Below are 21,781 nucleotides of genomic sequence, written 5' to 3' on the forward strand. Positions count from 1 at the left end.
CTGTCTCCCCTCCTCCTTCCCTGCCCTCCCACTATCTCTGTTTGCCCCAGTGCCCTTTCTTTCTTTTTCCTGTTCTTCCTTTTGGAAGAATATAAGAGCTCACCTGTGTTCTGGTTCCTTTTCTGAAGGGCTTTATGATTACTTAACCAACCTCATAACCACGGACCAGCCAACATTTCACAAATATTCACTCAAAACAAGCCTGTTATTATCACCCTCGTTTCGTAGAAGTGGAAACTGGGGTGCAGAGAGATGAAGGGCCAGCAGCTGGTAAGTGACGAGCCAGGGTCCAAGGCCAGGGTGTCTGCCCAGCCGCCATGCTCACTGCCTCTCATCTTGGTTCTCCTAGGAAGAGTTAGTTACTTCTAGGGTATTATTAGATTGGTGCAAAAGTAATTGTGGGTTTTGCCATAGAAAGTAATTACTTCTACACCAACCTAATACTTTTTCTCCCAAAGTAAAAGGGATTTAGTAGAAGGATTCCTGCAGACTAGAAACCCAGAGGGATATTGCTGATGTGGTAGGTGCTGGGCCAGCAGGGAGAGACGTCTGAGCCCCTGCCAGGTGCTGCCTGGGAGCCACTTTGTCAGCATTTGTTTGTTCCACTTGGGAGGCAGCCCTGCCAGGGACACCTGGGGACACCTTTTCCCACTGGAAGCGCCATCTGAATCCAGAACCGTTTTCTTCATCTTTAAAAAAAAAAAAAAACATTCTATGCCTGCCTTACTTTAGCTGTTGGCACTGAACCATCAGTACAATTTTTTTTTTTTTTTTTTTTTTTTTTTTTTTTTGAGAGGAGTCTCGCTCTGTCGCCCAGGCTGGAGTGCAGTGGCACAATTTCGGCACTGCAACCTCTGCCTTCCAGGTTCAAGCAATTCTCCTGCCTCAGCCTCCCGAGTAGCTGGGATTACAGGCGCGTGCCACCATGCCCAGCTAATTTTTGTATTTTTAGTAGAGATGGGGTTTCACCATGTTGGCCAGGCTGGTCTCAAACTCCTGACCTCAAGCAGTCCACCCGCCTCGGCCTCCCAAGGTGCTGAGATTACACACTTGAGCCACTGTGCCCAGCCCATCAGTACAATTTATATATATATAAAAAAAAAAAGTTACAACCACTGAAGCATGGATGTCACATGGGAAACTTTTTCCTTGTACAGAAGGTAGGAAATAGTCTCCCACCTCTTCAGTTGTGAGCAAAAGCTCATGGAAATGATTCACTACAAACCTTTACATCTCCACTGGTCCTTGTACCACCTTTTTGACAGTGTGTAGCATGGTCCGCCACAAGATTTGTGCATTTGTGTTAAAATGAAGTTGCTAGAACATTCAGATTGTTGTCTATTCCCAAGGCAGATCCTTAAATAAAATATATTTTTGGACAGCCACATAGCAGAACCGAATAGCCTAGTTAAAAACAGCTGTTAGCAAAAGAAGGCAGGGGGAAGTTCCCAGCTGAAACCAGCTCTGAGTAGAAGGCAGATCATGGCATGGGCAATTTTGATATGTGTAGTTTGTGGATGTCAGACTTTTGAGCATCTTGTATTCTCATTCTTGCCAGTATCACAAGAGCAATTCTTTTTTTCTTTTTGTAAGACTCTCTCACTCCATCACCCAGGCTGGAGTGCAATGGTGCCGTCACAGCTCTCTGTAGCTAAGACCACAGGCGCACACCACCACACGTGGGAAATTTTTTTTTTTTTTTTGTAGAAACAATATTTGTTATGTTGTTGCCCAGGTTAAGAACAATCTTTTTTTTTTTTTTTTTTTTTTGGAGACAGAGTCTTGCTCTGTCACCCAGGCTAGAGTGCAGTAGTGCGATCTCTGCTCACTCATCCCCCATTCCTGGGTTCAAGCAATTCTCCTGCCTCAGCCTCCTGAGTAGCTGGGATTACAGGTGCGCACCACCACACCTGGCTAATTTTTGTATTTTTAGTAGAGACGGGGTTTCGCCATATTGGCCAGGCTGGTCTCAAACTCCTGACCTCAAGTGATCCGCCCATTTCAGCCTCCTGAAGTGCTAGGATTACAGGCATGAGCCACCGCTATCTAGCCCAGGCTAAGAGCAATTCTCACAGATATTTACAGCTTGTACAAAACATCCCACACCCCTCCACAATTGTCCTCACCCACTTGAAAGTATGACTGCAATATGTACACACATTCACGTTGGATATAATGGCAATGCTGTTCTCATACTCCATACTTGTATTCTAAGTAGCTGACTACATCTATGCCTCCCCTCAGTTCACAAGTTCTATAAATTCAGAGATGCTTGGTTTATCTGCAGAGAGGCAGTGCGAATATGGTACCAGTAGTTAGAAATGTCCACTCTGGAGCCAAACTGCTGGGGCTTGAACCTTGGGTGCCCCATGTACCAACTGTGTGACTTTGGGCCACTTAGCCTCTCAGTGGCTCATTTCCCATCTGTGAAATAGGGCTTCATCATAGTATCACCCCGGAACATAGAAAAGCTATGGTAGGTGCTATAAATGTTAACTGTTTTTGTTTTCGTAGCCACTGCAGTGCCTGACACATAGAAGGTACCCAAAAACTGCAGTCCATTCAACAGTATTCACCCAATGCATGTCAGTGTCCAGCACTGTCCCAGGAGCCGGAGACAGGGCTGGACTGAATGTCATCAGGGACACCATCCGCACTGAGTTCCTGGAGGCGCCATTAACAGAATACGGTGTGCAACCAGCAGACCTGGCGGTGTATTTGCAAATGCAATAGATGACGTGCCTGCCCTCCTGGAGGTTATAGGCTAGCATGAAACAGAGAGAACCAGGAAAACCACGAGATATTGTTGGGCAGGTCACTGAAGGAATACATAAGGTCATTTCAGATAGTGAGAAGTGCTCTGTAAAAATCAAGACAGAGGCTGGGCGCGGTGACTCACACCTTTAATCCCAGCACTTCAGGAGGCTGAGGCAGGTGGATTGCTTGAGCCCAGGAGCTTGAGATCAGCCTGGGCAACATGGCAAGACCTCATCTCTACAAAAAATACAGAAGTTCACACAGAAATTTGCCAGGCGTGGTGGTATGTACCTATAGTCCCAGCTCCTCAGGAGGCTGAGGTGGGAGGAAGATCGCTTGAGCTCAGAAAGTGAAGGCTGCAGTGAGCTGTGATCATGCCACTGTACTGCAGCCGGGGTGACAGAGTGAGACCCTGTCTCAGAACCACCCCCACCCCCTAAAAAAAGGATGATTTGTGATGAAGAGAGAGTAAGACAGCTGCAGATGGAACGTCAGGGAAGGCCTCATTAAGGAGCTAATGTGTAAGATGAGAACTGCAGGCTACCATGGAGCCAGTCTGGCCAAGCCCTGGGGCACAGACTCTAGGCAGAGAGAACGTGCCTGGCTGGAGGCCAGAACCTGGACGTGTGTGCCGGCCCCTGGTGCCACTCTGTGCCCTTTGTCCTACTCTGTGTGGGGGAGACTGGCTTCTGGGGACTGCCTCACCTATCCTTCCTCTGGCTCCCAATTTGTTCAGCCAGTAGGAGGCAGCAGCATGACACAGGGCAGGAGGAAGGCGAGGCTGGGGTATTTCTCCCCCATGCTCGTTGGGCCATGTTTTGGCAATGGCTTTGTTCCTGCACCCAAGACCACATCTTGGACTAGATGGCCTCCTGCCGCTGCAGGTTCCAGTCATGCTGTTCTCCCTGCTGCTGCGGGTTCCAGTCGTGCTGTTCTCCCTACCTTAACGTGGCTGGGGTAAGGGAAGGGGACCTGCATGGGGCAGGCCAGCGAGGCCGTGGAGGCGGCTGGCTGTGCAGAGCTTCTGCACGGAGTGAGAAGTCTGGAGAGCTTTCAGCGGGGCTTTCCCAGACTCACATGCACCTTTTTGGAATGGAATTGAAGCTGCTTATTTTTTTACACCCCAAAACTTTTTATAGATTCAGTTTAGCATCTGAGAAACACTGTTTGCTATAAACTGTGATTGTCTCTCAGGTTTTGCCTTTCCCAAGAGAGCGTCCTCTATTTGGCTGTTACTGCTGCTGAGCACCCCAAAGAGTGAGGCTCTATTTAAAGTCACCGCCTCGAGTGGTGACAGGGATCATCCGGGGGCTCACCCAGCCTAGGTGGCTTCTGCCGTCCCGTCTGCTACGATACCTGCAATCTTGCTTTTGTGGTTAGAACAGGGCTTCCTTTTTTTTTTTTTTTTTTTTTTTTTACTGCCACCACCCACGGGAAAACAAGAGTGTAATTTTGGAAACGGGCCATTAAGCTGACAGGTAACTTTGCCTTCTCCTTCTTGGGATCCAGAAAGGGACTCTCAAAGCTCTTTTGCCCAAACAGGAGCGTTTTGATTCGTGGGAATCACATTTTGTCGTTTTCCTCCATATTGTTTAACCAGGCTTGTGAGTGGGTCTTGCCTTTGTTCAGTAACTGACAACATCAATTTCTCCACAGCTACTGAGGGAGGATCTGGGTTTCTGTGTGATTTTCTTTTTCCCTCCCTGCTTCATCTTTGGGATTGTTGATCCTTTTTTTGGTTCTCTACTAGGATCATCCTGAACATGGGGTCCTATTTCTTGTTCGAGAGCTTCTCAACGTGATCCAGGACTACACTTGGGAGGACAACAGCGATGAGAAAATCCGCATCTACACCTGCGTCCTGCATCTCCTCTCTGCCATGAGCCAGGAGACGTACCTTTACCACATAGACAAAGGTAGCAGAGCCGCCCTCACCAAACCGTGCTCCGCACGGATTTCATGAAAGGCAGACAGAATGCTTTCATTTTCTCTTTATGTTTTCTCCCTTATACTTTAGCTCCCATGGACCTATAGTCCAGGGTCTCACTGTATTTACCTGATCTAAGACTTACATGGGGCAACTCTTAAGAGTACAGATTCTTGGGCCAGGCACAATAGCCCACACCTGTAATGCCAGCACTTTGGGAGGCCAAGGCGGGCGGATCACCTGAGGTCAAGAGTTCGAGACCAGCCTGGCCAAAAGAGCCACAACCCGTTTCTACCGAAAATACAAAAATTAGCCAGGCATCATGGTGCACCCCTGTAATTCCAGCTACTCAGGAAACTGAGGCAGGAGAATCACTTGAACCTGGGAGGCAGAGGTTACAGTGAGCCAGGATTGCACCACTGCACTCCAGCCTGGGCAACAAGAGTGAAAACACCATCTCAAAAAAGAAAAAAAAAGGAGTACAGATTCTTCAGCCCCATCCTGCCCTTGATTGATTGATTGATTGATTGACCGAGACAAGGTATCAGTCTGTCACCCAGGCTGGAGTGCAGTGATGTGATCTCAGCCCACTGCAGCCTTGATAGTCCAGGCTGAAGCAGTCCTCCCACCTCAGCTTCCCAAGTAGCTGGGATTACAGGCATGTGCCACTGCACTCAGATAATTTTTAAAAATTTTTTGTGAAGACAGGGTTTCACCATGTTACTCACGCTGGGCTCAAGCGATCTACCCATCTCAGCCTCCCAAAACGTTGGGATTATAACCGTGAGCCACCACACCTGGCCTTTCCTTCTTAATTTGCATCTTTAACAAGCACCTGATATCATGTTGAATATCAGACCAGTTTGGAGAGACACTCTTTAAAAAATAATAATAATTTCAACTTGTATTTTAGATTTAGGAGGTATACGTGCAGGTTTGTGACGGGTATATTGTGCAACACTGAGGTTTGGGGTGCAAATGAGATAGTACGCAATGGGTAGTTTTTCAGCCCTTGTCCCTTCCCCTTCCTCCTCCCTCTAATAGTCCCCAGTGTCTGTTCTTTCCATCTTTATGCCCATGGGACCCAGTGCTTAGGGCCCACTTACAAGTGAGAACATGGCAGTAGTTTTTCTGTTTCTGCACTAGTTCACTTAGTGCAGAATAATGGCCTCCAGTTGCACCCATGTTGCCACAAAGGCCATGATTTCATTCTTTTTTAGGGCTGCATAGTATTCCATTGTGTGTATGTACCACATTTCCTTTATCCAATCCACTGCTGATGAGCATCTATGTTGATTCTATGTCTTTGCTGTTGCGAATAGTACTGCAATGAACATACATGTGCATGCGTCTTTTCAGTAGAATGATTTATTTTCCTTTGGATATATACCCAGTAATGGGATTGCTGGGTCGAGTGGTAGTTCTATTTCCAATTCTTTGAGAAATCTCCAAAACTGCTTTCCACACTGGCTGAACTAATTTGCATTTCCACCGACAGAGTGTTAAGTGCTCTCTTTTCGGAGGAACCCTCTTTTGGATCAGTGTGCTACACAATAAACTGGAACAATGGCTAAATATACACATGCATGAGCTTCATGCCAGGCCTGTTCCTTACCAGTCTCAGGCAGGCCCCTGGTGTGGGTGTTTGCCACCTGCTCCTCAGATGATGCCAAGGCTCAGCGGCCCTTATCTGGGTGTTCTGGAGGAGGAGGTGGCCTTGCTCCCCCGCCTGCTACCAGACATTTTGAACTTGCTATTAGAAGTTGGGAGCAGCCTCCTCATGTCCTGGACTTAACCACAGGACATCCCAATTCCAGGCCTTTTCCCACTGAGCCCAAGTATCCTCCTGCCTGGCAGACCCTCAGTTCTAATTTTTGGATTCCAAAAATTGGTCTTAATGTCAAAAGTGCTTTGGCCAGTAATTGTATACTTTATGGTTTACAAAACCGTCTCTACACTTGCAAGTTGCAGTGAACACATTAGCAGTGCTTAAGGGATGGCCAGCTTTCTGTCATACCTCTCAGGCTTTCTCTAGCTGGGTCTGGGGACGGAGGATAAATGTAACTTAGGGAGGCTGGTTCATAGCAAGAACGATGATGGCTAACCTGATCTGAGCACTTACTGCGTGCCAAGGACTACGTCAGGCTCCACAGGCCTTTTTCCCCGAATCCTTACAGCTTTACTATGAGGACAGGCATTCATGTTCCCATTTCATGTATAAGCAAGAGGAGATCCAGAAAGACAATGTGATTTACTCCAGGGCTTCTGGTAGTTAGTGATGGAAGTGAAACTCACACCCAGAGTCGTGGGACATGCATTAGACTGCTTTGTTGATTACAAAATAACAGTGTTGGCTGGGCACAGTGGCTCGTGCCTATAATCCCAGCACTTTGGGAGGCAGACACAGGTGGATCACCTGAGGTCAGGAGTTCGAGGCTAGCCTGACCAACATGGCGAAACCCCATGTCTACTAAAATTAATACAAAAAAATTAGCCAGGCTGTTGGCAAGCGCCTATAATCCCAGCTACTTGGATGGCTGACGCAGGAGACTCACTTGAGCTCGGGAGGCTGCAGTGAGCCAATACTGTGCAACTGAACTCCAACCTGGGTGACAGAGTAAGACTCCGTCTCAAAAAAAAAAAAAGCAGTGTTTTAATTAAAGCGTATTATGTAACATATATGCAATAAACTATAGAGCTCAGCGAACTGTCACAAAGCGAACACTCCCAGGTAGCCACAGCCCAGATCAAGAAATAGAACACCTCCTTCAGTCAGCATCACCACCCTACTCTCTGAAGACACACCACTCTCTCCTGACTTCTAGCATTTATTAATTAGTTTGCCACTTTCTGAATAAGTAAATGGAATATTTTGCAAGTGTTCTTTGGTATTTGGCTGCTTTAATTCAGCATGATGTCCAAGATTCATCTGTGTTGGTATGCAAAACTGTAGTTCACCTTTTGCATTGCTGTATAGTATTCCTTTGTGTGGATGTACCAAAATTGATTCATTCCTTCTGGATGGAAATTTGCATGTGCAGTTTGGGGCTGTTATGAGTAGTGTGGCTGTGAACATTCTTGCATGTATTTCTTGGTGTACATTCCCACTGGCTGTCTGCGTGGGGGTGGCATGGCTGGCTCATAGGATCTGCTTATCTTCTGCGTTGGTGGATACTGCCTCACGGTTTCCCAAAGGGTTAAACCAACTGACATTCCCACCAGGCACGAATGAGGCTTCCATTTGTTCAGTTGCTGTGGTCAGTCTTTTTCATGTCAGCTGTTCTAGGAGTGGAGTCTGCATTTCTCTCATGGCTGGCGAGGTTGAACACCCTTCCCTGTATTTCTTGGCATCTTTGTTTCCTCTTTTGTGAAGTGCACATTGAAGGCTCTGAACTTCAACGAGAGAAAGCTTTGAGGACCGGATGGAGACCTGGAAGTGAGGCTGTCGGAGGAGCTTGCCCTGCCCTCTCTGCTCCCTCCTCTCCTTCCTCTCCCTCAGACAGATTCAGTCCATCCTTTCTGTGAATAAACCCGCCAGTAAAGACTACCAGAGCCAGATTGGCAGCAGAGGGAGTGAGGCTATATTTGATAGGCAAGAGTGTAGTTTTCTAGCTTTTGAAGATGAAAACAGAAGGATGGATTTTCTTTTTCTTCTTCTCAGTCCAGCTGTGTTTACTTTGAATGCACAACTGTGACCTGCCCAGCGTCTTGACAGGACACCCAGGGAGGCACGGAGGCCCTGCAGGCTGTGGGGGCTCCTTTTTCCCTGTGTGCTTCCTCATTGTAGGGAGGCTTTGAGACGATGTTGACACAGTTTAGAACTTGGAAAAGAGGGGTTGAATAATTTCTGCACTTTTGGAGGATGCCTTGGCCACTTTCTTCCCAGATTAAGAAAAAGAGAAGGCTCTGACGCTGCCTGGAGCAATCCCTCCAGTACGTTCACACGAGGTTACCAGAGAGTGTGCATGTTTGATGTAGGAGTGAAGAACAGTCCTGGATCCTCCGTGTTTATGGATTTAGTGTGCAGACAGAGTGTGTCTCCGTTGGAAGAGTACAACCCAGGATGCTTCTGTGAAGCCAAGGCGGCCCTCTTCACTCTTCCACGTCACCTGCCAGGCCCTCAAAGCATTCGGGTTTGCAACTCAGGGTGGGACAGATGCAGAGATTGTGGGCTATTTTTAGTGGCCATTTGCAGGGGACATCTTTTCTCCCCCTCGTGAGAGCTGTGTCTGGACTTGAAGGCCAACAATACACTCTGACCTGACCAAATTCCTTTTAATTCTCAGATTCGCCTTTTTCTGTCTCCCTCTATGACCACCAGGTGTTAGCATAGAGAATTCATTTCTCCCTCCTCACCCTTTTTCCCACTTTTGCTAGTGAATTCAACCTTTAGGACTCAGTCTAGATCGCACTGATTCCAGAACCCTATCCCAAGCATAGATTTTAGGATCCCATGATCCCCTGTACTGCCCCCGTTCCTTGAGCCTGGGAAGCGGAGGTTGTAGTGAGCCAAGATTGTGCCACTGAACTCCAGCCTGGGCGACACAGCGAGACTCTGTCTCAGATGGTTCTGCACACTACTGCAATTGCCTGTTTGGGTGTCTGTAGCTCCTTATAGACTATGAGCTCTGTGTCTGTGAGGGTAGCACCAGGTCAGCCTTGTCCCCCACTAGGTTCCCGCTCCTAGCCTAGAAGCTGGCGTGGAGCAGGCCTGATGCAGTAGGTGTTGTATGTGTGTGTGAGTGGCCTGCTCCAAACACACCTCTGGCCCCTTGGGGTGGTTGGACCTTCCCTCTTCTCCATTGCTGGGCTGTTCAGAGTGCAAGTGAACTCCAGCCTGGAGGAAGACTGGGAATTTATGCAGGAACTATAAATTTATGCAGGAACTATACTGGTCCTCGCAGCAGACATGAGAAAGTCCTTCGCCAGCTGCAGTTTGCTGCCCTGCACAATCAGGTGCTGTTGAATGGCTGAATTGAATTCTTCTTGCTTCTTAAAGAATAACTGCCGTCCCCCACTGGGGAGGTAACAGTCATGACACAGCAGCCAGAGCCAGCTTGGAAATTCTGAGATTGACTCCTGTGGCCCAGGGCCATTAACTCCCAACCTGGTGTCAGACAAGCAATCGCAAAGGAAACCTCGGGGAAGTATCCCAGCAGAGTCCCCATAAACGAGCAGTTAAAAGATTGAATAAGAGATTCCTGTGACCAGAGAAGCGGGGGAACAAAGGAAACCAGGTTTTCTCCTTGATCTTAGGCGATATGCCTGCAACCTGCTTTCAAATGGTTCAGCCAAAAAAAAAAAACGTGTCTGTCCATCCTTGTAGAGACGACAAGAAAGAGAGCTTGCACAAAAGTAGCAAAATGTTATCAATTGGTGATTCAAGAAATAGGTGTTCATGGCCGGGCACAGTGGCTCACGCCTGTCATTCCAGCACTTTGGGAGGCCAAGGCAGGAGGATCACTTGAGGTTGGGAGTTTGAGACCAGCCTGGCCAATGTGGAAAAACCCCATCTCTATAAAAATACAAAATGTAGCCCTGCCTGCAGTGCAGTGCCGTGATCTCTGCTTGCTGCATCTGCCTCCAGGGCTCAAGTGATCCTCCCACCTCAGCCTCCCGAGTACCTGGGACTATAGGCACACACCACCACATCCGGCTAATTTTTGTATTTTTAGTAGAGATGGGGTTTTGCCATGTTGCCTAGGCTCATCTCGAACTCCTGAGCTCAAGTGATCTACCTGCCTTGGCCTCCCAAAGTGCTGGGATTATAGGCGTGAGCCACTGTGCCTGGCCATCTCGTGCTGTTTGTCCCTCACTTGTACACAGGCCCTACTGTGTTTCTCATAAATATTGTCTCTTTTGATTGTGTGTGTCTGAGGCAGTATCCTTCCCACTTGTTTCAAGACAGTGATGAATGTTCTTTCAATAGGGCAAGAAAAGCACAACAAATCACATTCCAGCAGATAAGCTAAACTGGATGTGCTTTATTAAAGACATCCCTAAACCACAAAACTGGATTGGCTCTGTGCACATGTGGCCGCGTGTACACAGCCACACCCCAAGGCACAGGCATGGCTCTTGGTTTATGAGATATCCACACACTCGGGACGGTGACTCAGATTGCAGGCCCGTGCCAGGCGAGAAGCAGTGAGCACCGCTGCTGCCCCGTCCCCCTTCCTGACCACTGAGTGCTGTGTTGGCTCCAGAGCTCTCCCTTTAGCCTGGGGGTTCAGATGCTGAACCGGGCTCCCCGGACAGAGTGCTGCTTGTTCACACCCAGTTATGCTCGGCCACATACAAGTCCCTGTCTGGTAACTGGAATGAAAGCAGCTGTAAGAGGATCCAGTGGAAAAGGTGTGTGAGCTCATGTGGGCGTGGAGGAAAAGAACTGGCTCTGTAGGCAGAGCTGGTGGTTTCGTTGTGAACTCTAGGGTTTGCAGCAGGCTGGCCCTAGCTAAAAAAAGGAAGGAAGGAAACCATTGAAGTGTTCGCAGTAGGAACCAACTCAGTACATTCTGTTCCATCATACAGTGGGATACTACGCAGCCATGACAACAAAGCAACAGAGCCGTACACGTAGGGCCCCCTTACCCGGTGTCTCTTTTTTTTTTTTGAGATGGAGTCCCACTCTGTCGCCAGGCTGGAGTGCAGTAGCGTGCCAGTAGCTGGGACTACAGGCGCCTGCCAGCACGCCCAGCTAATTTTTGTATTCTTAGTAGAGATGGGGTTTCACCATGTTGGCCAGGATGGTCTCGATCTCTTTACCTGGTGATCCATCCGCCTCAGCCTCCCAAAGTGCTGGGATCACAAGCATGAGCTTGGTCTTTTTTTTTTTCCCCCAAGACGTCTTGCTGTGTCACCCAAGCTGGAGTACAGTGGCTCGATCTTGGCTCACTGCAACTTCTGCCTCATGGGTTAAAGCGATTCTCCTGCCTTAGCCTCCCAAGAATCTGGGACTACAGGCTTGCACCACCACGCCCAGGTAATTTTTTGTAGTTTTAGTAGAGACTAGGTTTCGTCATGTTGGCCAGGCTGGTCTCAAACTCCTGACCTCAAGTGATCCACCCGCCTCAGCCTCTCGAAATGCTCAGATTATAGGTGTGAGCCACAGTGCCCAGCCCGTTTCATTTTCTGTGGTTTCAGTTACTCCACAGTCAACCTGATCCAAAAATATTAAGTGGAAAATCTCAGAAATAATTCGTAAGTTTTAATTTGCACACTGTACTGAATAGGGTGATAAATTTCACTTCGTCCCACTTGGGATATCAGTCATCCCTTTGTCCAGCTTGTCCACACTGATGCGACACTGCCTACCCATTCCTACTATATAGGAAAAAGCATAATGTAAATAGGATTCAATACTGTGTGGTTTCAGGCACCCACTGAGGGTCTTGGAACGTATCCCCCAAGGATAAGGGGGGACTATTGTACACTGATATGGAAATAGCATGAAGATTTATTTTATTTTGTTTATTTATTTTGAGACAGTGTCTTGCTCTGTTGCTCATATTAGAGTGCAGTTGTGTGATCATAGCTCACTGCAGCCACCTACTCCTGGGCTCAAGAATCCTCCCACCTCAGCCTCCCAAGTATCTGGGACTACAGGCGTAAGCTACCAAACACAGCTAATATATTTTTTGTAGAGATGGGGTTTTGCTATGTTCCTCAGGCTGGTCTGAAACTCCTGGACTCAAGTGATCCTCCTGCCTTAGCCTCCCAGAGTGCTGGGATTACAGGTGTGAGCCACTGATCCCAACCCCAAGAGTTATCATTAAGTTAAAAAAACAAAGTGTAAAGCAGCACAGAGTGTGGTGTCTGTTTCGTCGCCCAGATTATGCTCTGTGTGAAGGTCAGTTGAGAGGAAGGAGCGGGGAGGAAGGAGGGGAGGAGGAGGAAAGGAGGAGGAGCTCAAACTCCGGCTGTCCTTGGCTAGGCCTGTCTTACTCTAGGCAGTGGTTGTCACAGGACAAGACCAAGCAAACAGTGGAGGAGCTTTTGGCAAGAGACATTATCAAAGGGATTTACACTTCTAGAGTAGTTGAAATAGAAAATCTCTGCAGTCCTTCCAAAGCCAGTTTTGAGGAGAGGGTGACAGGGCAGGCAGCTGGATGCGGTAGCTGAGTGTGGGCTTTGGAATCAGACTTCATGGTTTAGGATCCTAGCTAGCTAGGACCATCTCTAAGCCTCATCTCCCTAAAAGGGAGATATTAATATCATCTCTCGGCTGGGCTGGTCGCTCACACCTGTAATCTCAGTACTTTGGAAAGCCGAGGCAGGCAGATCACTTGAGGTCAGGAGTTCGAGACCAGCTTGACCAGCATGATGAAACCATCTCTACTAAAAATAAAAAAATAAATTAAAAAAATAGCCAGGCATGCTGGCAGGTGTCTATAATTCCAGCTACTCGAGAGGCTGAGGCAGGAGGACTGCTTGAGCCTTGAGGCGGAGATTGCAGTGAGCCGAGATCGTGCCACTGCACTCCAGCCTGGGTGAGAGAGAGACTCCATCTCAAAAAAAAAAAAGCCAGTTCTTCACATACTGGTTGTGGGGGGCTCTGCAATAAGGCAGTTAAAGCCGTAGCCCAGTGCCTGGCAGCTGCTGTGATGATCATTGTCATTATTAATGTCCCCCCACCCCACAGCTTCCCCCACGCACACACAGGCTGGAGGGGTGACTTCCACACCACTGGCTTAGACTGTCCTGCAGGCTGGGTGTTTCGTTTGTGATTCCCAAGGCCCCAAGCCCAGTGGGAAATTTCCACCACTTCCATTTGCCCCGCCACGACTTCCTGCCATCTGCTGACACGGTGTGACATGACACGCGGCTGCCTCTCCCTGGCCAGCATGGCCGTGGGGCTTGGGTCTGTCTCACCGTTCTTGTTTGTTCAACAGTGGACTCCAACGACAGCCTCTATGGGGGAGACTCCAAGTTCCTGGCGGAAAACAACAAGCTTTGTGAGACAGTGATGGCTCAGATCCTAGAGCATCTGAAAACCCTGGCCAAGGACGAGGTGGGTGCCCTCTGCTGTCCTCCACCCGCCTCTTGCTCTGAAAGCACAAGTTTCCAGGGTGGTTTGATGTTGGTTCATTCTAGAAAGGAAAATGTGTCATGTGAGTAATGTTTATGTGCAAACCACTTCTCCAGTGCTTTGGGGCCTTCGCTCCTGCTGTTTTCTCTGCCTGGACCGCGCCTACCCCAGGCCTTCCCCTGACTGTTCCTTCTCGTCCTTCAAATCCCAGCTCAAAGGACCTCCTCAGAGAGGCCTTCTCGGACCCTGTTTCAAGGAGCCACCACCACCTGCATGCCTCTGCCCGATTGTCCCTGTGGCCCCTGTTCAGTCACCGTCTGACCTATTGTGTGTTTCTCTGTCCCCCAGCTCCTAGGGGGAGCTCCCTCCAGCCTCCCTCAGGAGGGACCTGGTGAGTCTTGAAGACCTGACTGTGTCTGAATGACAAGACAGGGACTCTGGGACCCCGGTAACTCTCTGTACCACCCCACGTCTCATGCAGAGCCCGGCCTCCAGCAGAAGCTCCATCAGTTCATGGTGAATCAGTGATAACATGGGATTGCTATACCTGGGCTCTTTCAGTGCTCACAACAGCCCTGTGAGATGTAGGTGCTGTGTTTATTTCCACTGAATGGGAAGGGAAACTGAGGCTCAGAGAGGCTTATTCAGAGCCCTTGGTATTTCCTCTGGCTGTGATAAAACAGCAGAGATTCCAACCAGGATTCCCAAACCTGAACTCTGCACTGCCACATCGCCCTCCTCAACCAAGGACTTTCCACTTCACTTTTCTTTTTCTTTTTCTTTTTTTGAGACAGAGTTTTGCTCTTGTTGCCCAGGCTGGAGTGCAATGGCGCGATCTCAGCTCACTGCAACCTCCGCCTCCCGGGTTCAAGTGATTCTCCTGCCTCAGCCTCCCGAGTAGCTGGGATCAAGGTGCCCGCCACCACACTTGGCTAATTTTTGTAATTTCAGTCGAGATGGGGTTTCACCACGTTGGCCAGGCTGGTCTTGAACTCCCAAAGTGCTGGGATTACAGGCGTGAGCCACGGTGCCCGACCCACTTCACTTTTAAGAAGTGGTCTGTGGTCATTAATAGTAGGCTCTGTTTTTCCAGCCTTCATTATACATTAAGTGCAGTATAAAGAATTTTGCGCATGCATTATTTCACTTAATTCTCACAGCAGTCCCTTTATGCTGTACAGATGAGGAAACCGAATCCTACGGCGGTAGCTATGGAGTATGGTCAAGGCAATTTTCTAGAAGCCCTGCTCTTATCCACAAGCTAAATTCTTTTTATCAGATGTTGTGTCTTTCGTATTTTCAGAAGTTTGTTTTTCATATTCTCCATATAGATAGTTGATTGACTGATTTCAATGTAATTTCCGTCTAGTACAACCCAATTAACTACCTGGTTCTCTTCCCAAGTTATGCTGACCATGGCTTCCCTTTTCACAGCTTTGGCCCAAATGTGTGAGTGACACATGAGTCCCAGAGACCCTGTCTCAGACGTGGCCAAGTCAGTTACTTGTGTAGACATAGGTGTGTCTCTGTCACTGTGGGTAAGACTGACTGCTGTAGTGTAGTCAAGATGGAGGCATAGGGGGAGGTTGGCTGCATCTTGGGAGTCACAGCCAGTGCCTGGCCTCTGTCTGCGTCCTTCCCTCACTTTCTGCCTCTAAGCACTTCTCCTGGATCTGCCCTTTATCCACTATGAGCTGTTTGCTCAAAGCTCTGAGCATCTCGATTATTTTATTCCCACCTAGCAAAAGATGTTGCCTGATAACTCATTCCTGATATCCTCCTGGCAGGAGGGGGCCTCTGTTCTGTCACTCTCCTCCTCCTCAGTTCCCTTCCCCAAACCTAAGAGGATTTTTGGACCCCGGGTTCTCAGTGCCCTTCCCATGCTCCCCTCCTTCCAAGGTGCTTGACCACTTCCCTCCTCCAGCTCCTTCATTCCCAACCCACTGGGTCTTCCTGGACACCCGCTTGTTCTTCCTGGGTTTTGCTCCCTTACCTCTCACTTTACATCCTTTCAAAGCATCCAGACCCTTTCAGGACAAAATAAGATCAAACTGGATTGAAGTAGTTCTTTGTCATTTCCAAGACTGTATAAACCACCACCCATCCTCATTTTCCTTCTGCACCCCACCAAAAATACCACAACATTATATAGCTAGCTGTAGATACTCACATGCAGTATATCCTCATTCTTTTTTTGTTTTGTTTTCTTTCGTTTTGAGACAGAGTCTCGCTGTGTCGCCCAGGCTAGAGTGCAGTGGTGTGATCTCAGGTCACTGCAACCTCCGCCTCCCAGGTTCAAGTCATTCTCCTGCCTCAGTCTCCTAAGTAGCTGGGATTACAGGCGCATCCCACCATGCCTGGCTAATTTTTGTGTTTTTAGTAGAGACGGAGTTTCACCACATTGGCCAGGCTGGTCTTGAATTCCTGAGCTCAAGTGATCCGCCTGCCTTGGCTTCCCAAAGTGCTGGGATTATAGGTGTGAGCCACCATGCCCGGCCAATATATACCCATTCTCTCAGGGTGTTCAAGCATGTGTTTGAGTGAGTAGGATTTTTTCTGGCCTCCAAGTTCAGGGGCACTACCCGAAGGGCTGGCCTTAGGGTTAGTAGTTCAAAGGGCAGAGACCAGCGGGGCGCGATGGCTCACGCCTGTAATCCCAGCACTTTGGGAGGCTGAGGCCGGCGGATCACGAGGTCAGGAAATCGAGACCATCCTGGCTAACACGGTGAAACCCCATCTCTACTAAAAATACAAAAAATTAGCCGGGCATGGTGGCGGGCGCCTGTAGTCCCAGCTACTCGGGAGGCTGAGGCAGAAGAATGGCGTGAACCCGGGAGGCGGAGCTTGCAGTGAGCCTAGATTGCGCCACTGCACTCCAGTCTGGGCAACAGAGCAAGACTACGTCTCAAGGAAAAAAAAAAGAGGGCAGAGACCTACATGCCCAACAGTTGCAGAAATGCTGCTGCCCTGGGGGCCCATCGCACCTCACAGCACCTTCTCTAGGGAGGGAGGGTATGTGACTTGTGTTCTACTGATCTTGGGGACCGCGAGCTGTAGTACCAGAATTCTGAGCAAGTTAGTGCCTGGAGGGCTATTGGTTGTTTGTGGAAAGAGTGGCATTGGAACCCCAGTTTCTTTTTCAGGAAAACTGGTTTATCAAACCAGTGAGTATCAGATGAGGCAACTCTCCTAGAATGATTGATACCAGAGGCTGGAAAGTGTATATGGATGTGTGTGTGGGTGCGGGGGAGGGCAATGAAGAGACGTTGGTTAATGGGTACAAAGATAGATAGAATAGTTAGAAGGAATAGGCCAGGCACAATGCCTTAGACCTGTAATCCCAACATTTTGGGAGGCCCAGGTGGGAGGATTAGTTGAGCCTAGGAATTTGAGACCAGCTTAGGTAACATAGTAAAATCCTCTCTATGTGAAAAAAAAAAACTTAAAAATTAGGCCAGGTACGGTGGCTCACACCTGTAATCCCAGCACTTTGGGAGGCTGAGGTGGGTGGATCACTTGAGGCCAGGAGTTCGAGACCAGTCTGGCCAACATGACAAAATCCCACCTCTACAAAAAAATAGAGAAAAAATTAGCTGTGCGTGGTGGTGTGCGCCTGTAGTCACAGCTACTTGGGAGGCTGAGGCAGGAGAATCACTTAAACCCAGGAGGTGGAGGTTGCCATGAGCCCAGATCATGCCATTGCACTCCAGCCTGGGTGACAGAGTGAGACTCCATCTCAAAAAAAAAATTTAAAATTAGCCGGGCGTGGTGGTGTGTGCCTGTAGTCCCAGCTACTGGAGAGGCTGAGGCAGGAGTTCGAGGCTGCAGTGAGCTGTGATCATGCCACTGCACTCCAGCCTAGGCAACAGAGCAAGCTCCTGTCTCCAAAAAAAAAAAAGAGAAAAGAAAAAAGGGGGAATAAAAGGGAATTAAGTTCTAATGTTCAACAGCAGAGCAGAGTAACTATAGTTAACAACAATGTATTATACATTTCAAAATAGCTATAAGAGAAGACTTGAAATGTTCCATACACATAGAAATGATAAATGCAGCCGTGCGCGGTGGCTCACGCCTATAATCCCAGCACTTTGGGAGGCCGAGGTGGGTGGATCATAAGGTCAGCAGTTCAAGACCATCCTGGTCAAGATGGTGAAACCCTGTCTCCACTAAAAATACAAAAATTAGCCGGGTGTGGTGGCGGACACCTGTAATCACAGCTACTTAGGAGGCTGAGGCAGACAATTGCTTGAACCTGGGAGGCGGAGCTTGCAGTGAGCTGAGATCGTACCACTGCACTCCTGCCTGGGAGGGAGACTCCATCTCAAAAAAAAAAAAAAAAGAAATGATAAATGCTTAGGTGATAGACACACCAAACACCCTGGCATCATCATTGTATATTCTAGGCATGTAACAAAGCATCACATGTACCTCATAAACACAAATCTTATGTATCAATAATTTTTTAAATGTTGCATATGTGAGGCTCATGAATCAGGATGAGAAAATAAAACCCTAAATACACATTTAAAAGGCCTTTTACAAACATGTACAAACACTCAGCAAGGGTTCATACCTCTTCCCTTTTCTGTGTAGATGGTTTTCAGGAGAGAGTCCTTTCAGCCTACAGGAATAATGGAAGCCCATCACCTTCAGCTTGTACAAATTCGATCCCCCCATGGAAAGTTTGTTTAGCTTTTTCCCCTGATTTTTTTTTTTTCCCTGAGACAGGGTCTCACTCTGTCATCCAGGCTGGAGTGCAGTGGCACTATCTCAGCTCACTGCAGCTTCAACCTCCTGGATGCAAGTGATCCTCCCATGTCAGCCTCCCAAGTAGCTGGGACTACAGGCGTGCACCACCACACTCAGCTAATTTTTTGTTTGTTGCTTGTAGAGCCGGGGTCTGTGTTGCCCAGGCTACTCTCAAAATACTGAGCTTGGCTGGGCATGGTGGCTCACGCCTGTAATCCCAGCACTTTTGGTAGGCTGAGGCGGGCGGATCACTTGAGGTCAGAAGTTTGAGACCAGCGTGGCCATCATGGTGAAACCTCATCTCTACTAAAAATACAAAAATTAGCCGGGTGTGGTGGCGCATGCCTGTAATGTCAGATACTCGGGAGGCTGAGGCAGGAGAATTGCTTGAACCCAGGATGGGGAGGTTTGAGTGAGCTGAGATCGCACCACTGCACTCCAGCCTGGGTGACAGAGCGAGACTCCGTCTCAAAAAAAAATAAAATAAAATAAATACAGAGCTCAAGTGATCGACCCACGATGGCCTCGGGCTCCCAAAGTGCTGGGGATTCCAGGAGTGAGCCACCATGCCCAGCCTTCCCCTGATTTCTTGAAACCATTGGCTCTGGCTCCACCTTCTAGTTCAGGGACTCCTTAGAACAGTGACGTGTGTTTGACAAGTCACACCCACAGAAAACTTGACATGTGGTTCAAAATTACATTTCTTCATGCTGAGGCAACAGGCTGGGTTTAATCAGAGGTGGTTACTGACAGCATAAATGATCACAGCCCAGAAGTCCCAAGCTTGCAATAAAAATGAAGCCCAGAACCATATAATTTGGAGCTATTTATATTTAACATTGATGTCTGTTTCTCTGGTGGAGAGAGGGGTTGATGGTGATAGTGATTCTGAAAGAATAGCAGAGATGGAATGTTTCTGAAGAACATTTCACATGGCGTGAATACCAGCGCCGTTCACTGAAAATGTCTGTCCGCGTACGCATATTTATTACAAAAACATCAGGCACAGTGGCTCATGCCTGTAATCCCAACACTTTGGGAGGCTGGGGAAGAAGGATTGCTTGATTCCAGGAGTTTGAGACCAGCCTGGGGGACATAGTAAAACCCCATCTCTAAAAAAATGTAAAAGTTACCCAGGTATGGTGGAGTGCACCCTGAGTAGCTGGGACTACTCAGGAGGCTGAGGTGGGAGGATCGCTTGAGCCCAGGAGCGCGAGGTTGCAGTGAGCTGTGATTGCACCACTACACTCCAACCCTGGCAGCAGAGCAAGACCCCGTCTCTAAAATAAATCAGTCAACAAAAACATGGTCACATGGGTGGACCAAGCTCAAACTGAACATGTTATCCTTCGTTTTTTTTGTTTTGTTTTGTTTCTTTTTGAGACAGAGTCTCACTGTGTTGCCCAGACTGGAGTGTTGTGGTACAATCTCAGCTGAGTGCAACCTCTACCTCCTGGATTCAAGTGATTCTCCTGCCTCAGCCTGCTGAGTAGCTGGGTCTACAGGCGCGTGCCACCACGCCTGGCTAATTTTTTGTATTTTTAGTAGAGACGGGGTTTCACTGTTAATCAGGATGGTTTCGATCTCCTGACCTCATGATCCGCCTGCCTCAGCCTGCCAAAGTGCTAGGATTACAGGCATGAGCCGCCGCGCCCGGCTATCCTTCGTTTTAATGGTGCAATTTGAAGTTTAGCTCAAGCAGCCATATTGGAGTCCTCTGAAGTCTGGTACCCCCAAGAGCATGAGGCTTGGTACCCAGGCCCATCACAGACCAGGAAAGGCCTGGTGGGATTTCTCCCCACCGAGTGGGGTGGGGGGCTTCCTGCTGTTGGAAAACCTTGAAGCCTGTGCCGTCCTGAGAATCACCTCTCTTAGCACTGGTAGCAACCCTGCTTCCAAAATCATCCTCTAAGGCCACGTGAAGGTGCCAGCCTCATTTTAATCACAAGCTGTATTTCATGAAGTTGTTTGGGTGTGGTGGAGCTGGGAACTGTGCCAAACCCAGAGAGCTTCCTGGAAATGACAATTCTCATAGGAAAAGCAGCTCTTTTCTATTTAAAACCTCTGTGGCGAGGGGAGGGGATCAGGCCCTGATTTGGTTCCCGAGCTACGTGTGTGTATTTTTCTCGGTGTTTGAATATCAGCATGTGTCTCATCCCTCAGACACGTCTCTAATGATTTCACTTTTAATGGGCTTTGGCATTTAAAACACATGCGAATTGAGCTTTTTGCTAATTGAGAAGATATGGAATGGAGAAATAGCCAATTAGGTATTGTGCTGCTTGTCTGACTTTTAAAACAATTTCTCCCACTTCAGTGAAAGGTAGTCAAAGGGCCTCTCTCCAAGGAGACTTAGTTGGCTTTGAAAGAGTTTTATTTTAGCTTGTTCTTCTAGATCCAAGCAGAAAGCGGGGCTCCCGTTCTCCCAGGTGTTGGACGAGGACCAGGTTAAAAGGAGAGCAGAACGGGCTCAGGTTCCCACTTGGGGCATAACTGCATTGTCTGTTAGAACAAATGACGCCAGAGCAGGCGGTCGCTAGCCAGTTTGCGAGTCCGTGCCCAGTAGGTGCCAGCCCGCATGCCCCATGCCAAAGCGCTTTTCTCTTGGTGCCCGCGGGCCTGGGCGCCCACAGCACAACCTGCTCCCTGATGACTGGGTTCTTCGCCATCGGCTCTGCTGCTTCTGTGACTGTCGCTGCTCTAGGCTGTTGCCAAGGCAGGCTCAATTTTGCCGGGTGGGGGTGGGGGGTGCTGAAGATTCTTAATTGCCACTCCCCACCTTGCCCAACTGCATTGGAAGCTATTCCTTGACTTTTTCTTTAAGACAGGGTCTTGCTCTGATGCCCAGGGTTGTGTGCAGTGGTGGGATCATAGCTCACTGCAGCCTCCAACTCTTGCCCTCAAGTGATCCTCCAGCCTCAGCCTCCTGAGTAGCTGGGACCACAGGTGTGTGCTACCATGCTCAGCTAATTTTTTTTTTCTTTTCACTAAAAGACTTTAAATTCTCACTTGGGAAAGGACAGTAAGAAGGGGTAACTCAGTTGGCATAGCATCTAGCAGGCGCCATGTGAAATACCTGTGGAACGTTGGATGGATGGATGGTTGATAAGTTGGTTTTAGCCACCAAGAGTAGTTGAGAAAAGCAGGAAGAAAGGTGTTTTGGTGTAAGCCCAGTCAAGCCATTCTTACTCCCTGCAGAAAACTGCATAGCCGAAGTTGGCTCGCAGCACTGGGCAAGTCTCTCATGCCCTTCCGACTCCGATTCCTGGTAAGATGCGACCCTGAGTGTGTGGCCTGGAGAGGGCTGCAAGTACGGGCAC

The 21,781-nt window shown here is 48.6% G+C and overlaps 1 protein-coding gene across 2 annotated transcripts in view; it reads left to right on the forward strand.

The window, feature by feature from the left end:
• Positions 1–21,781, forward strand: part of VPS35L (VPS35 endosomal protein sorting factor like) — a 148,249-nt gene that overhangs the window by 123,318 nt on the left and 3,150 nt on the right. For both annotated transcript variants that reach the window (XM_011747083.3, XM_071084199.1), the window contains exons 28-29: positions 4,508–4,673; positions 13,576–13,694. In XM_011747083.3, coding sequence (XP_011745385.2) covers positions 4,508–4,673; positions 13,576–13,694 — 285 coding nt within the window. The remainder of the gene's footprint in view (positions 1–4,507; positions 4,674–13,575; positions 13,695–21,781) is intronic.

This window comes from Macaca nemestrina, chromosome 18 (genome assembly GCF_043159975.1).
Source record: "Macaca nemestrina isolate mMacNem1 chromosome 18, mMacNem.hap1, whole genome shotgun sequence".
NCBI classification, from domain to species: domain Eukaryota; kingdom Metazoa; phylum Chordata; class Mammalia; order Primates; family Cercopithecidae; genus Macaca; species Macaca nemestrina.